At 36.0% G+C, this 16,252-nt stretch overlaps 1 protein-coding gene across 1 annotated transcript; it reads left to right on the top strand.

Moving 5' to 3' along the window:
- The first annotated feature begins 8,001 nt into the window (after positions 1-8,001).
- Positions 8,002-9,572, top strand: LOC109533661 (procathepsin L-like). Its single transcript, XM_048668228.1, has 4 exons — positions 8,002-8,081; positions 8,448-8,528; positions 8,580-8,903; positions 8,958-9,572. Exons 1-4 carry the CDS (start codon positions 8,079-8,081, stop codon positions 9,516-9,518), a joined length of 969 nt encoding a protein of 322 aa, XP_048524185.1. The 5' UTR covers positions 8,002-8,078; the 3' UTR covers positions 9,519-9,572.
- Positions 9,573-16,252: the final 6,680 nt, after the last annotated feature.

Raw genomic sequence — 16,252 nt, 5'->3', positions numbered from 1 at the left:
ATTAAAACATCACTAACCCGCATAGATTGGCGAGGGGATTACATCGGTAATCTAAAACGAAACACGTTCGATCCCAGTCCAATTTACATCTGCCAGAAGGGCGGTAATTGTAACAAAACATACACCATTAAATCCTATTAGTGTCGATCGAGAGAAAAAAACAGCGGAATAAAGAGGGCCCCGCGAGGAATCGTTCTGTTTTTTTCCAGTGAGGGAGTGAAACAAGCGGAGGGAGCGGCCAACATTCACTTTGCAAAGTATTAAACTAATCCCCGGTTATGTTATAATCTTTGCATTAGTATTCGGTAAACATGGGGCGACCAAACAAGGGATGTATTGGATTAGGATTGCTTTTTAAAAGCCGATGTAGCGTTAAAAACGTACAAGCAAAATCAGGTTTGGTCATTTTGGCTGTAGACGAGCGCTTATTTGCATGGGAAACTTGTGGATTGACAGGCCCTTTTTTGGCGCAGTCAGTAGCAATTTTAACATTTCCTGGGAAAATGGAATGTGATTCATGGTTTTCTCATTTTTTTGCATTATTAATTTGATTAGCAGTAGGGTAACGGAGTTGCCCAGAGATGAAGATTTTTCTATTCTGACTATCTTGAAGCGTCCTATTCTGACTATCTTGAATTGACAAATTTCCATTTTGCACTTTTCACCTTTTTTCAAAAAATTGCTGTCTCAAAATTCAGTGGCGCACAACATTTATTTTAAAATTCTTTTCTTGACAAAACTGGCAGTTTTTTGTAAAATTACTGCTGGGATCATAAAAGGAACTACTAGAATAAATTTTTTCAGTTCAAAAGCCAAACATGAGAGTTTTCCCTTATGAAAACTGACAGTTTTTTAAATTTTTTTGGGCGCATCTCAAAGGAACTTCTATTTTGCACCCGATTTGTCCAGAAAACAAACCTCGCTTTTTTAATAAGCAAAATTTCAGTTTTATCAGCCAGCCAGGGCGTACCGAGATTTTTCTAAAATTTCTCCTAACGAACACTGGCCATTCTTCACTTGTTGCATTCGAACGACGACTTTGTTACAAAAAATTGGTCAATTTGCGCCTTATTTCATACGAAAATCAGTGGCGTACTGGGATTTTTCTTAAAGTTTTTCCTGACAGAAACTGGCAATTTTTTGAAAAATTGCTACTGTTACACTAAAAGGCATTTCCGGATTTTATTAATTGGGTTCAAGTGCCAAACAAAACGTGTAAAAGTAACCAAAGCTTGTATTTCATGGAGCAATCAGGAGCGGACTCAGGAATTTTTAGAGTTTCTCCTTATGAAAACTGACAATCTTTTGATATAATTTTTGGACGCTTCCCAAAGAAACTACCAGTTTGGCTTTGTTTCCAAAAATTTTTCAGTGTGCGCCTTATTTGTCAGGATTAAAATCATGATTTTTCAGCATTTCCCCCTACGAAAACTGACCATTTTGAGTAAATTTTTTTAGACGCGTCTTAAAAAACTTCCATTTTCACTTGTTCCAACCAGAAAATAAAACTCGCTTTTTCAGGAAACAAAATATCAGTTTTTCAGCCAACTATAGACGTACCGGAATTTTTTCAAAGTTTTTCCTAACGAAAACTGGTCTTGCTTCGTAAAATTGCTGGTCAGAGCCGCTTTTTCAGTTTGTACTTGTTGCTTTGGAACGGCGACTTTTTCTAGAAATTTCTCAAATTGCGCCAGATTTTAAGTATTGTGTTCAGAAACCAAATATTTGCAATAAGTGCCACCACATTCTTAGGTTGATTGGGCAAATCTGAAGCGTATTCAGCCATTTTCAAAACTTGCCTTTATGAAAACTGATTTAAAACAAATTATGGACGCATCCTGAAGTAACTTCCACTTTTTGCTTTCAAAAAATGAAGCTCTGCTTTCAAGTAATGAATATATTGAGTTTCACTTAGCAATCAGAAGTGTACCGAGGAAATTTTCAAATCTTCTACTAAAACGTGATTTTACATGTTTGATTCTGAGGCCCACAAACCACAAATACTTTAATTTTATTGAAGAAGCAGTAACAGGTCCAGGAATGTTTGAAGTTTCCCTCTACAAAAACTTAAAAATTTATAGAATTTTGTTGGCTGAAATCTATAGAGATTTTCATTTCCTACTTTTTGCAGTTGGGAGACAAAAGTTTTACTTAGAAAGAGCAATATTGTTAGTTTTTTGAAAACCAGTGGCATACAGATACTTTTTCTGCGATTTTCCCAGCATAAACTTGTCACGTTTAAAAAATTCCTGCTCTGAAACTAAAGTCAATTTCAATATTTGAGTTTTCTAATTTAAGAAAAATGGGCAAAAAATGTAGAAAATAAAAGTGTCTCAAAAATAACATCAATTTCATTTTTTTTCAAATAATTAGTGGCGCACTGATAATATTTCAGAGCTTCTTCCACCAAAAACTTCATATTTAAAAATTTGTTGCGTTGTAACTAAAACGAATTTCAATATTTCAGGTTTTGCATGGAGAAAACATTTTAGTTTTTCGATCACCAGCAAAGAAATATTTGAAATTGAAATGTTGGACAAAAGCAACTCCTCAAAAGATGGTGAAGACATGAACCAGGAAGAACGATGTTTAAAAGGAAATAAGAGTGAAAGAAGAGGAATTGACGAAGTTGTGGACCTGAGTGAAAAAGGAAAGAAGAGAAAAGCGCTAAAGTCAGAAGAAACTTCATTGACAAATCACTTTTCAAAAATACAACGACTAAATTAATTTTTGTATGGGAGTTTTTATTGCAATGTTGTTCCTTTTAATGTTACCTGAATTTCAATCCTTGTGTGGGGTTGCTAGTCCTCCTACACTCCTACCCCCTATGATACAACCAGCCGAAGTATCGTATGAAGCAGTGGATCCTTTGCGCATCTTTTGTCTTGTATAATACAACAAGCAAGGAAAAATATAGTGAGATTCCTAATTAGAACATCTTTGTCCTCGTTCGTTGTTATATATAGATTTTGGAACCGAAATGAACCGAAAAAAAACAGGAACCGGAACGGAACCGAATTGGAAATTATTTTCTAAACCGGAACCGTAACGGAACCGAAATTTAAAATTTTGCCTTGGACCGAAACCGGAACGGAACAGTTATTTCGTTTCGGTCCGGGTCCTTGGTTCTGAGATTTTTTAAACCTTTTCCCTGCAAAAACTGATATTTTTTTTTGGAAATTTAATGTTCTGAAACCTAAATTATTTTCCATTTCCTACTTCTAGCAGGTAGAAGATTTTTCTCCAATAATTTTTAGAAAATGAGTGCTTTGAAGCGAAAAGAAATTTTCAACTTTCAGTTGATGGTTTTAACAGAAAAATGTTTGCTTTGAAAACCACAGAATTTTCAGGTAAATTAAGTAATCAGGAGCGGATTTGGAAATTTTTCGGATTTGGAAATCAGTGAATCACCAAGACATTTTTGCAGATTCTCCCAGTAAAAATTGACCATTTTTAGAAAATTCTCGCACATTAATTTAAAAAATTCTTCATTAGGTCAGTCCTTGTGTGTGAAGCAAAAATCTCTGAAAGTCACTGAAAATCACAAAATATACAAGTTTATTTGAAAAGTTGAGTGTATTGAGGATTAAAAAAAAATCTTTCCGACAAACGGATCATGTTTTCAAATTTTAGTGCTCTGGAACCTAACACACCTACCAATGCCTAGTATTCCTAGTTCTTACAGTCAGAAGACAAACATTTGTCTTAAAAATAGCAAAATTGTTATTGTACTCAAAAAATAAGGGGTGCACTGGAAATTTATGTGATTTCTGGAAAAACTGGTGATTTTAAGAAAATTAGTGCTTTGAACGTGAGGGGAATTTCAATATTTCAGTTGACGGGTTTAGAAGAAAAATATTTGGTCTGTGAGTCCGTGAGTCCTAGAATTCTCAGGTATATATAGGTACTCAGGAGCGTACTTAGAAAATTTTGAGTCTTTGTCCAAAAAAAATTGATAATTTTTTTGAACTAGTGCTCTAAAGCCTAAGCAAATTCAGATTTTTTACTTCTTGAAGTAAGAGTGCAAAGAGTCGCAGAGAAATTGAAAAATTGTCAGTTTCTCAAAATTCATTGGCGCACTATGAAATTTTTACAGCTTCTCCTAGTAAAAATTTCTCATTTTCAGAAAATTTGTGTTTCAGTAATTCAGTCCTTTTGTTTCAAGAAAAAATAAATTGCTCTAAGTCACTAAATATCCTGGTTTACTCCGAAAACGAGAAGGTATTGAAGATTTTCCTCCAGAAAGACGGTGATCATGTTTTGAAAATGTAGTCCTCTGGAACCTGACAAAATTCGCATTTCCTACTTCTTACAGTCAGGAGACAAAAGTTGTCTTAAAAGTAGCAAAACTGTTGTTTTACTCAAAAAGTCAGGGGCGCACTGGAAATTTCTCACAAATTCTCTTAGCAATGAGTGATGATGATTTTAAGAAAATTGGTGTTTTGGACGTGACAAGAATTTCCATATTTCAGTTGATGGTTGAAAAGGAAAATATTTCGTCTGAGAGTTCTAGAATTCTCGGGTATATAATTTCTCAAAAATCAGTGGCGCTTTATGAAATTTTTACAGTTTCTAGTAAAAATTGGTCATTTTTAGCAAATTTATGGGCTCTTCTGACAAATTCTGTTAGTAAAAACTAGTGATTTTTAAGAAAATTAGTGCTTTGACCCTGAATGGAATTTCCATATTTCAGTTGATGGTTTTAAAGAACAAATTTTGCGCTGAAAACCACATGATATTCAGGTATATTGGTTAATCAGGAGCGTACTTCGAAATTTTTGCATCGTCGTCCTATAGAAACTAATAATTTTTTTGAAATTCAGTGCTCTGAGGCCTAAAGGCCTAAATAATTCTCATTTTTATTTGTTCAAGTCAAAAGAGCAAAGATTCTCTGAGAAATGAGAAAATTGTGAATTTTCTCAAAAGTCAGTGGCGCACCAAGAAATGTCCACAGCATTTCCCAGTAAGTATTGGTAATTTTTAGAAAATTTTTGCTTTGACACGAAAAAGGTTGGAAAAAGAATAAAGAAGTCCTAGCGTTGGATAGAAAAATAATTGCTGTGAGAGTCACAAAACATCCAAGTTTATTAGGCAGGTGGGAGCACATTGAAGATTTTTTTCTTTCACTTTTATTGAGCATACAGGAGCAGGCTGAGAAAAATTTGTATAGTCTCCAAACTGATATATTTTTAGGAATGTATTGCTCTGAAAGTCAGACATTTCCATTTTCTGCTTCATGCAGGAAGAAGAGAAAATGTTTGCTTTAAAATAGAGAAAACTACGAGTTTTCTCAAAAAATCAATAGCGCACTGAGAACTTTTCACAGGTTTTTCCAGCAAAAACTGATCGTTTCTAACAAACCGCTTCTCTTCTCTCTCCAAAAAACTGAGTCATTTGTGACTGGTTTACTAGAATTTGTAAACCTGTGTCAACTTCTCGATAATGCCTAATTTATAACGTAATTAAGACTCATCAGCTCAAAAAATTGCTGTTGGGAACGCCTATGTGGCCTTATTGACTGGAAAAAGACGTAAGTAAAAAACCTCTTGATTTGATGCTGATAAAGCGATTTTCTTTGCCAGTAGGGAAGATTCTCGCTTCCAGCTTCCATTTACTCTGCAATTTCTCGATTTGCATGAACTTTTCAAGGCAGGATCCGGGAAAATTTTGAATGCTTGCAGCCAACTTACTGGATATGAGCCAAGTGGTGTTTGAACCAAAACAAAGAAAATAGCAATTGAACAATACGAATGATGAATAAATACGGAATAAAACTTTTCAAGAAGATAAAATAGAAGGATCTGGACAAAAATGGCAAAAACTGTTTGGAAAAAAACAAACAAACGTTGACTTCACTTTGTTCTTCATATAACTGGAAAACACAGACCAAAAATCAAAAGCTTCAAAAGTAAAACGGTAAAAAGTCGAAGCAGAACAAGAACAATTTTCGATAAAATACATCAAGTAAGAAGAAACTGTAAATCTAATAATCTGGAATATGTACAACAGAAATTAAATAAGAAACGAAAAATTATCCAAATATACAAAGGTTTTAACTAAATCGTATGAACAAAAAAATCAACAATTGAACAATAACTACGGAATAAAACTTTTCAAGAAGGTAAAATGATAAAAGGATCTGGACACAAAGGGCAGAAAGTGTGTGGAAAAAAGCAAACAAACGTTTACTTCAATTTTTCCTTCATTTACCTGTAAATTACAGACCGAAAACCAGAAGCTTCAAAAGTAAAGCAGGAAAAAGTCAAAGCGAAACGATTCTCAATAAATTTTAGAATCGACATTTCCGCAATTTTCAGTTGGAAATATTAAGAAAAACGTACAAAAAAATTATGTGCGATAAGAAGCTTGAAACAACTTGGAAAATTTGAGTTTTTTTTAAATTTAATCAAAATTTAAATTTAAACAGTGAAGCAGGTTAAAAGAAAGTTAAAGAATTCGAACAAGCACATGATTATTCAAATTAATAAACTCTATTAAGAAACACTATCAAGTAATGGTCAACACAGTCAATTATGGATTTAGAAAAAACAAAGGAAAAACAAACAAAATCAAATTAAAGTTAAAAAAGCATAAAATTTAACACATTAAACAAATATTCATTAAGGAATAAAGTGTTGATACTAGTTCCAAAGAAAAAGAAGACACAAGGACTACAGACAATGTCAATATACAGAAAAGGGATAAAAGTTTTTGTTACACCACAAAAATACATCAAATAAAGAAACACTGAGAATCTAGAAAAAGTGCAACAGAAACTGAACACGGGAACAGCAAACAAGAAATACGACATGGCAATTTCGCTTTTTTACAAGAAAACCTCGATGGAACGATGAAACTAAAAACCATTCCTTTAGGGAAAACCAAGATTCTTCCGAAAGTTGTGGACTTCATTGCAGTCATTCACCATCTACACCGAGAGCCAAAATACTAGAAAAACCCCAAGCAGTTTGACCCAACTCGATCCTTGCCAGAAACTGTCCAGAAAGTCGTCCCTGGCTCCTATATGCCATTTTCCATGGCGGGGNGGGGGGGGGGGAAGAGGTTGCATTGGTAACACTCACACAACCTTAGTTTAGATGATCATTATAATTCAAATTTTGAGTTTACCTGCAGGAAAACACTACGCAATGACTCTGCTGAAAATAGCTTATGCAAATGTCCTCAGACACATCCGAATAGCCACCAAGCGCAAATCGCCGTTTATTTCCAAGCCCATCGATCTAAGATTCTCGCTTCGAACTAAATTACTATAAATGCAGTCTTAGATGCAGAAAAACTTGAAGGAAATGAGGCTGGAGCTTTGCCCAGCTTGAGCCAGCTTTAGTTTTATTTTATTTACAGTAATATATGAAGATATGATGGTTTGAAAATAGTTTATTGATTGACTACTCTAGGCAAGAGGGTTCTGAACAGTCTGAAGTCATTGATGATTGTTCTTCATGTCTTGGCCCATCTTCATTTTTTTTGTTAAATCCTTTATCAGAAAATCAAAGGCGATTTTCGACTTGATACCGATGCAAGTATCGAATTCACTTAATAATCCTCCAGATGATTAGCTAAGGGTCGGTTTGCATGGGCGATTTTTATTTCAGACGTGCGCGCCTCATTTAAGAAGAGTAGGTTACCCGATATTGGTTTTAAATGGATGGCCAAATTGATGGGGCCAATTTCACTAACATTAAGGGTTTCGGGTAACAGCGAAACAACAGGAGCATGCAGCGTAAGGGATTTAAGTTGTGCGCAGTTTTTTCACAGTCTGTTGAACTCTCTAAGTGGGAAAAATGCGTTGGAATTGAACTCGTTTTGGAGGATTGTGAGCCGTTGGGAGGTCAGTTTACTGACTTTTGATGGTATATTGACTTCAACCACTCAGACGGGAGAGTTATTGGCTTTTTTTGTCCAGCTGATAAGGAGCGATTGTTTTTTCGAATTCTGGAAATCGCAACCTGTTTTTATCTCAAGTATTTCCGAATTGAACTGGAGGCGATTCGTATAAATGCTGGAAAAGAGGCAGGAGATGCATTATTCAGTCGAAACAACGGCATCTACTCATCGAAATGGTTTGTATAAAATTTTCTTGATTTTTAACACTTTTTCGAGATTGTTTTAGATTTAAAAAAATTTTGAAATTTTTCTGTTTAAATACTGATATTTTTTCTTTAAAAATCTCCGGATTATTTTCTTCTCAAAATATCGACTTCTTTGAACTCATATTAGCGTTGTCCTTTAGATAGATCTTTATGTCTTTGTTGCACTATAAGTTTCCTTTTAGATCGGTTGCCCACATGGCGTCATCCCTTCCCAAACAAATCGACCTCTCACTCCCACACATAACTTGCACACAAATACATCAATATTTATTTTTGCCATAGACAATTTTCAATTTTTAAATATTCAAGCAAATTCACTATTTGAACGTGTTTCAGTGGAAACTTTTGGCACTGGTTGCCTCCATGGCCCTTGCAGTAAGCGCCCTAGGGGAGGAGGAGAAATGGAATTCTTTCAAGGTAAGCCACTAAATCACCCTCACTCTTTTCTACCTCAATCCTCAATTTCAGACGAAATTCGGCCGCTCCTACTCCAGCCTCTTAGAGGACCAAGCACGTTACGCAACTTTTAGGGTCAATCTGGAAAAAATCGCCTCCCACAACGCCAAGTATGAGAATGGATTGGTGTCCTACAAAATGGGAGTGAACAAGTTTGCCGATCTGACTGTGGAGGAGTTTGCTCAGCGACTTGGACTGAAAGTCGGTCCCCAAACGAACAAAACATTTTCCCTCCAAGCTGATGATGTTCCTGAAGAAATCAACTGGGTGGATTTGGGGGCGGTGACGCCTGTGAAAGATCAGGGCCAATGTGGATCATGTTGGAGCTTCAGTGCTGTAAGCACTCATTCTGCAACTGTTTCCAATGCTTTAATCCGCAATACCTTTCAGACTGGAGCCATTGAAGCCCAATACTTCATCGCCCACAACCAGCTGGTTTCTCTAAGTGAGCAAAATCTGGTTGACTGTACGTCCTCCTATGGAGACTACGGCTGCAATGGAGGTTTGATGGACTACGCCTTCAAATACGTTTGCGATAATGGAATCATGTCGGAAAGCGACTATCCCTACTTGGGAATCGACTCGACATGCAACTTCGACTCCAGTAAAGCTGTGGTCAAAGTGAAATCTTTCGTGGATGTGACCAGTGGAAGCGAGCCTGAGCTCCAAGCAGCTGTGGGTACGGTGGGTCCAGTTTCCATAGCTGTGGATGCTTTAGGTTTCCAGCATTACGAAGAAGGAGTTTTTGATAATGATGCCTGCTTGAATTCGCGACTTTCCCTAAACCATGGAATTCTGGCTGTGGGATATGGGACCGATAATGGACAGGAGTATTGGCTGGTGAAGAACTCCTGGGGAGCCGACTGGGGCGAGAAGGGATTTATACGAATGAGCCGGAACAAGGAGAATCAATGTGGAGTGGCTACAGCTGCAAGCTATCCTGTTTTGTAGAAAGGATTCTTGGTTGTTCTTAGAAGAAATTGAATAAATATTAATGCAACCTTAGTTAAACTTTTTGAAATGAACTAATCGTGTTTGGGACTGCAGAAAATTAAAATTTCAGTGTGTGTTTGCAAGCCGATTTACCCCAATTAATGCAAATTTTGATGGCTATTAGTAATTTTTTCGTTTCTGCACAATGTTTCAACTTCCCCTTGTGGCTTTTGCTACCTATTTTCAGCTCAATCTGAATGGTATTGCGCCGTATTCTCTGCAGCTGTTTTTTTATTGGTTTAATAGTTTTGGCGTTTCTTTATTAGATGGAAGTTCTAAAGTCTTAATTTGTCCCATTCATGTCTTCTTTTTCCTCTAGAGGTGAGGCTTTGTAATACTATTATTGCTTCCTTATTTAGGGCGACATTTTTGGCGCATAGTTCAGCATTTGAAAAGGTTTAAAAAAGAAGAAAGTTTGTGAACTTCGCTCTTTAAAGAGGTGCAATAATAGTAGAAATTTGACAATCTGAAATCACCTCTAACAGAAGACTTTATTATGAAGATTCAGCATATAAGCTTTTGCTCAATTTGTGTCTTCTTCATTCATATCTTCTTTTCCTCTAGCAGCGGAAGCGTGGTAATAGTATTATTGCCTTCTAATTAGGGGCGGTATTTTTGAAGATGTAAAGTGAATTGGCACAAACATCGGATTTTCCATGAAGTTTCCAGAAGAAAAAATCTTCAAGAATTCGCCATTTAAATGGGACGTGAAGAATAAGAAGTGAATATTAGAAACTCTGAAATCATTCCTAGTAGAAGACTTGCTTTATGAGGAATCAGCATTTTTGTTTGTTTTTCTTTGCTCAATTCTTTCGAAATTTGTATTTTCAAATCCGGAACTGCTAAAGAATTGAAACTCCGATTGAAACTCAAATCGTTTGTAGCGTTTTTCGCCAGTAGCTGAAACCTGGTTTTGGGATCCTGGGAAAACGGAAATTGAAAGACCGGAATCTTCGCTTTCTTGAATTTTCTGAAATTTCAAATTCGGCGCTTAATCGAGCTTTTTTGAAGTAAAAAGTTTCGATAAACGAACTTTACGGGAAAAATTGTTTGAATTTTCAGCTTCAAAAGTGTGGGAGGTTTCAAAATAAAAGCTTTTCCGGGAAAATCTAGCTATAGTTTCAGCATTTTCACCGACCCGATATTTACGCCATCTGAAGATATGAAAAATATCGAAATCCTTTTCAAATTTGTATCCATTTGGCGGAAAAAGTGTGAAAGGTTTCAAAAAGTTAAACTCTCCCTGAAATGTCCGGCTGTAGCTTCAGCATATTTAGGTAATTTGAGCATCTAAAAAAACCTTCGAAAGTCCGATATATTCGCTTTGTTTCGCAACTTGATAGTTCAAAATCGGTATTTCATTGGGCTCGTTATGGGGTGAATAGTGTAACCGATTTCAAAACATAAACTCTAAGAAAAATTAGGCTGTAGTTGCAGTGTCGTTAGGACTTTTCCTCACCAAAAACGGTATTCGACTGTTAGAAATCTTCAATGATTTTGCATTTTTTAAATTTAAAAGTAAGATTTTAATTGGGTTTGTTTTAGAGCAGTGTTTTCCGGAAAAATCCTTATATAGTTTGTCTCAGGCATTTTCGACATTTGAATGCCGCTTTATAAAACGAAATATTCGCTAATTTTTGTATTCAGAAAGTTCAAAATCCGTTTTAAATTAAGCTCGCTTTGTGGTAGCGAGTTTGGAAGGTTTCCAAAAACGAACTTTTCTCGAAGAAGCCGGATGTAATTTCAGCATTTTTAGAAAATACCGGTATCTAACATCTGCGGTCGAAGGGTCCAAATCTTCGCTCTCCAAAAGCCCGTCTGTACATTGAGCGTGTCCGAAAAAGGGCAATATTTGAAACTGCGTTCAAAGGCCCAAAATCTTAGCTTTCTTTTGATTGAGACATTTTAAAATCGGGTCTAATTTGAGATCGTTTTGGGGAAAAATTTATGAAAAGTTTCAAAAAAGAAACTTTTGCTATAAAATCCGACTGTAGTTTTAGGGTCCTTAAAGCTGTTCACCATCTGGAAAGGGTATTCAAAAGTACAAAATATTCGCTTACTTCTGGTTTTTGAAGTTTTCAAATCGGCGCATAATCGCGCTTGATTTGGGGTAAAAAGTATTCAAAATACAAACATTCCGGAAAAGCTCTTCTAGAAATCTTAGCGTCTTCAGAAATGCCGATATTTGAGTCCGATGCTTCAGGGACCACCATCTTTTCGATCTGCAGACTTCAGAAATATAAAAATCTTATCCAAATCGGGCTCGTTTCAAATGAAAAAGGGTTTGGTGTTACTAAAAAGGAACTCGCTCTGAAAAGTTCGACTGTAGTTTCAGCGTCTTTAGGGGTTTTCAGCATTTAAAAAGGAGTTTTAAAACTCCGAAATTTTCGCTTTCTTTACTATTTGAATATTATTATATATATTGAATATATATATTTTCAAATTCGGCGCCATTTAGACCTTTCTTTGGGGTAAAGAGTGTCGGAGGTTTCAAAATGCGAACTATTCTGGACAAATTTGGCTGTACATTCAGCGTTTCTAGGCAATTAGTTTCTTCCGTCTGTAATTTATAAAATCATCCTAAATTTGGATTTGTTTATTTGTTTTAAGACAAAAGTGTAGAAGGGTTCAACAAATTTAACTCCCCGTCAAATGGCCAGATGTAGTTTTGTAGTCGTTAAAGGTGTTTAGATCGAAAACGAACGTGCAAAAGTCCGAAATCTTCGCTTCCTTCAGTTGATTTAAATTTCAAAATCGGCGACTAATTGGCCTTGATTGAAGTGAAAAGTGTGGGAGGTAAAAAGGACTGCAGTTTTAGCGTCATTAGGAAATACCGGTATGTTAAGTGTGTCTGAGAGGGCCCGATATATTCGCTATCGGAAATTTTTAGAAATATCAAAACGTTCCTCAAGTTGGGCTTATCATGAAGGAAAAATTGTGGAAGGTTTAAAAAAAATGTAATTCTCTCTGAAATGTCTGGCTGTAGATTCAACACCGTCTTTAGGTATTTTTCGCATCCCAAAAACGCGTTTGAAAGTCCAAGATCTTCTCCTTTTTCGTTTTTTTTTAATTTTAAAATCGTCGCGTCATCGGCCCTTACAGTAAGCGCTGTGGGAGAGGAAGAAAAATTAAATTCTTCCTAGGTAAGCCACTCAATCAACCTCACTCTTTTCTACCTCAATTTAAAGTAAATTTTGTGTCACTTTCCTCACCGTTCGCTTTTGTGGATTTTCGCGAGATTTCACTCAAATGTGCGTTCTTTCAAAATTTGTATCTTCAAATCCAAAGGTGTTAACGATTTGAAATTCCCCCATTTTATAGAAGATATTTAATGTTAAAAATCCTGAGAATTTTGCTCAAATCGTTTGAAGCGTTTTTCGCTAGTGGCTGAAACCTGGATTTGGGATCCTTTGTAGAAAAAACGTCTGGAAGCCTTACAAAACGGAACAACCACTTTGGCAAAATACGGCAGTAATTTCAGGATCTTCAGATATTTTTACCGTCTAAATCTGAAATTGATAAGATGAAGTCCAAAATTTTCGCTTTCTTCAGTCTTCTCAAATATCAAAATAGGCGCTTAATTGCTTTTTTGAAGTAAGAAGTTGGGAAAAAGATAGAAAAATTCTTTGTATTTTCAGCGCTTCTATATTAGCCATATTCTTAACTAACCGAAATTTGGGTTTGTTTTGCAAAAAAAGTTCGAAAAGTTTCAAAAAAACGAAACTCTTTCGTCGTTTCGAGTTTCGTCTGGCTGTAGATTCAGCGTTAGACATCTTTAACCCCCAAAAACGGTATGTTTTCACAGTTCATTGGCTCTTAATAGCCCTTGCATGAAGAGTATGGGAGGTTCCATGATACAAAGTCCGAAATCTTCGGTTTCTTCGGTTGATTTAAATTTCAAGATCGGCGTCTAATCAGGCTTGTTGAAGTGAAAAGTGTGGGAGGTTAAAAATAACGAATTTTCTTGGAAAAATCAGACTGCAGTTTCAGTCTTTAGGAAATGCCAGTATTTTAAGTGTGTTTTGTCATGAAGGAAAAAGTGTGGAAGGTTTAAAAAATTTTACTCCCCCTGAAAAATCTGGCTGTAGATTCAACGTCTTTAGGTATTGTTAGTATCTCAAAAATGCGTTTGAAAGTCCAACATCGATTTTTTCGGCTTTTTTTTATTTCAAAATCGTCGCTTCATCCGGGTTGTTTTGTAGTAAAAAGTGTGGGAACTAAATCAATGAAGTGGTCTTTTTGACGGCCAATCACAAAATCTGTTTTTCTTCACTTAGGTTTAATCGAATATTCCTAACCTCATAAGAAACAGAAGCTAAAATATCAAGACGTTGATAAGGTTTGCAAGTTAAATAACCCTGTATATCTGTTCCTGGTGCAAATATCCAATGCCTCGTAATAATCTTTCAGCTGGAATTTCTCACTAATAAAGTGTTAAGTGAGGCGCATATAAAGTTTCTAGCTTCCAAACCATTAAACTAGAAGAAATTTGCTCAAAGAAATGTTCCTCAAATTTTACTTACAATATTTAAAATAGGAAAACTTCGTTGAAAAGTCTCTCCATTGGCCAGCATCGAACACAAATTAATGCTCTCAGACTGGAGGAGAAACGGACAAATCGTTAATTTGCCCAATATTAATAAAACAATTAGCCGAAGTGTGAAAGTATGGGGTTTTTGAAAGAACCCTGCAGATACCGATCAAACATCAGCCAAAATCGTCGACAAGCTCCACCAATTTCTAGCGACACTCTTGTTAGCCATAGTTGCGTAAACCCCTGTAAATGTACGTTGAATAATTGAGAAGCAGCCCGATCTGCTGGAAACAAGAACGATAAAATCACAATTTGAAGGAGTAAATAGACGTGGGTTATCTGCCGATCTTCTCAAGGGTTGCCCACACAAAACGGTTACAACGAAACGCATTAGGCAGGCGAAAGAGCGTGGCAAAGATCAGAAGTCGATACGATTGTCGTCAGAAATGGGCGACATTTCGACAGCAATTATCACTTAAATGTGTTTTAATTGATGTACAAAGTGTTGGGTTCCCCGTAGGAGGATTGTGGACAAAAGCTGATTTATTTCCCGCATCTAGATAAAGCATTTCTGCGCTCTACTTCGGCTATGATAATGTGCTTTTTTTGCGGTAAGATGCTTGCTAATGGAAATGTTGCTCATTAAATTATCTCATTCAGAAGAAGTTGGTCGGAAAGTGGCCAAAATACGTCCCTCCCTCGCTCAATAAACCTAAGCCCTGATATCTGAGGCCCTTTCTATTACTCGTAATTTGTACAAGCAAATTGACTCGGTTCTTCTCCCGAATTATACGAAGTCCATTTTCGAGCCAGCGAGGCGAAACAATCGAGTCTGAAAAGAAATTTCCTCTTTCAATTTTTATCATCCACCAGTCTCTTACTCCATATTCTTCTACGCGCCGATTTGATTTCGTCCTGACTTGTCGGCTCGCCCTCGTTGCTTATTCCTTATTTACGTTTTCATTGTCTCGCAAATGAACTCGGGGATATCGGGGAGTTGAATATTATTTTGCCCAAATCCTTTGAGACCGGAAATCGATCATCGGATCCGGATGGGTCAAGCCACAGGACATTTTTTCAAATATCGACAGTTTGAAGGGTTTTTTTGTTGAAGCATTTCTGAACTGACCTAATTTAATTGGTCTTAAATCGGTTTTGCTGATTTTTTAACGATCTAGAAGTTCCTAGTTAAAGTTACAGAAAAATTAGTACGCTTGGAAGATGAAGATTTAGTTTAGTGCTAAATTTCAGCTGAATATATTTATCTTACGCGACTGTTTCAGTGGTATGGATTACGATTTCAACGTTTTGAGCTTCATGCGTCTTCTATAGAGTGAGTCAATTTCAAGTCGCTACCTGCTGTGGATTGGACTTAGCAGTTTTTAAAGAAAAGCGTGTGTTTCAGTGGAATTGTCCATTTTGATCAATAATTCACAGGGTTTTCAAAAAGTAAAATTTTATACGATTTGAGCCTTTGTACTTTTATACTCAAGCGTCTCCTCTAGGGCAGGCAAAATTTCAAGTCGCAATAATTTCCGAAGAAAAGTGCACACTTGAGTGATTTTGTTAATTTTTAACCGATCGTTTCCAGCGATGTAAGAAGTCAATATTTTAAACGATTAAGTGAAATTTTTGGGATGTTTAGCTTAGACTGTGCGTTATAGGGCGAGCATATATCAACTTGCTACCAATTTCAAGTTGCTTATTTTTAACCGATTATTTACCGCGTGCGTTAAAAACAGCATGCTCTTGAGTAAAATTGAAATTGTTCATTATTGACCTATCATTTACAGCGTTTGAAAACGTTTTGCAAACTGATAATTTTATACGATGTCGATACGATTGTATACATTTTTACGGCATTTTTCAGGCATTTTACGGCAACATTTCAGATTTTAAGCGATTTTACTGACATTTTCACCATGTTTTTAGCATCGACTCTCTTCTATAGGTTGAGCGAATTTCACGTCGCTACCTGCTCTGGATTGGAATCAGCGATTTTTTAAAAAACAGCATCTTTTTTAGTAAAATTGTTCAATTTCGGCGTTAAATTCAATCATTTACAGAGTTGAAAAAAGTTTTGTAAACTCAGAATTTTGTACGATTTCAGCGAAATTTTTACAGTAATTATACTCAAGTTTTTTCTAATGAGCGAGCA

Source organism: Dendroctonus ponderosae, unplaced genomic scaffold, assembly GCF_020466585.1.
Source record: "Dendroctonus ponderosae isolate FM_Combo_2020 unplaced genomic scaffold, Dpon_F_20191213v2 Dpon_F_20191213_1, whole genome shotgun sequence".
NCBI classification, from domain to species: Eukaryota; Metazoa; Arthropoda; class Insecta; order Coleoptera; family Curculionidae; genus Dendroctonus; species Dendroctonus ponderosae.
This window is presented reverse-complemented; position numbering and strand designations above follow the sequence as displayed.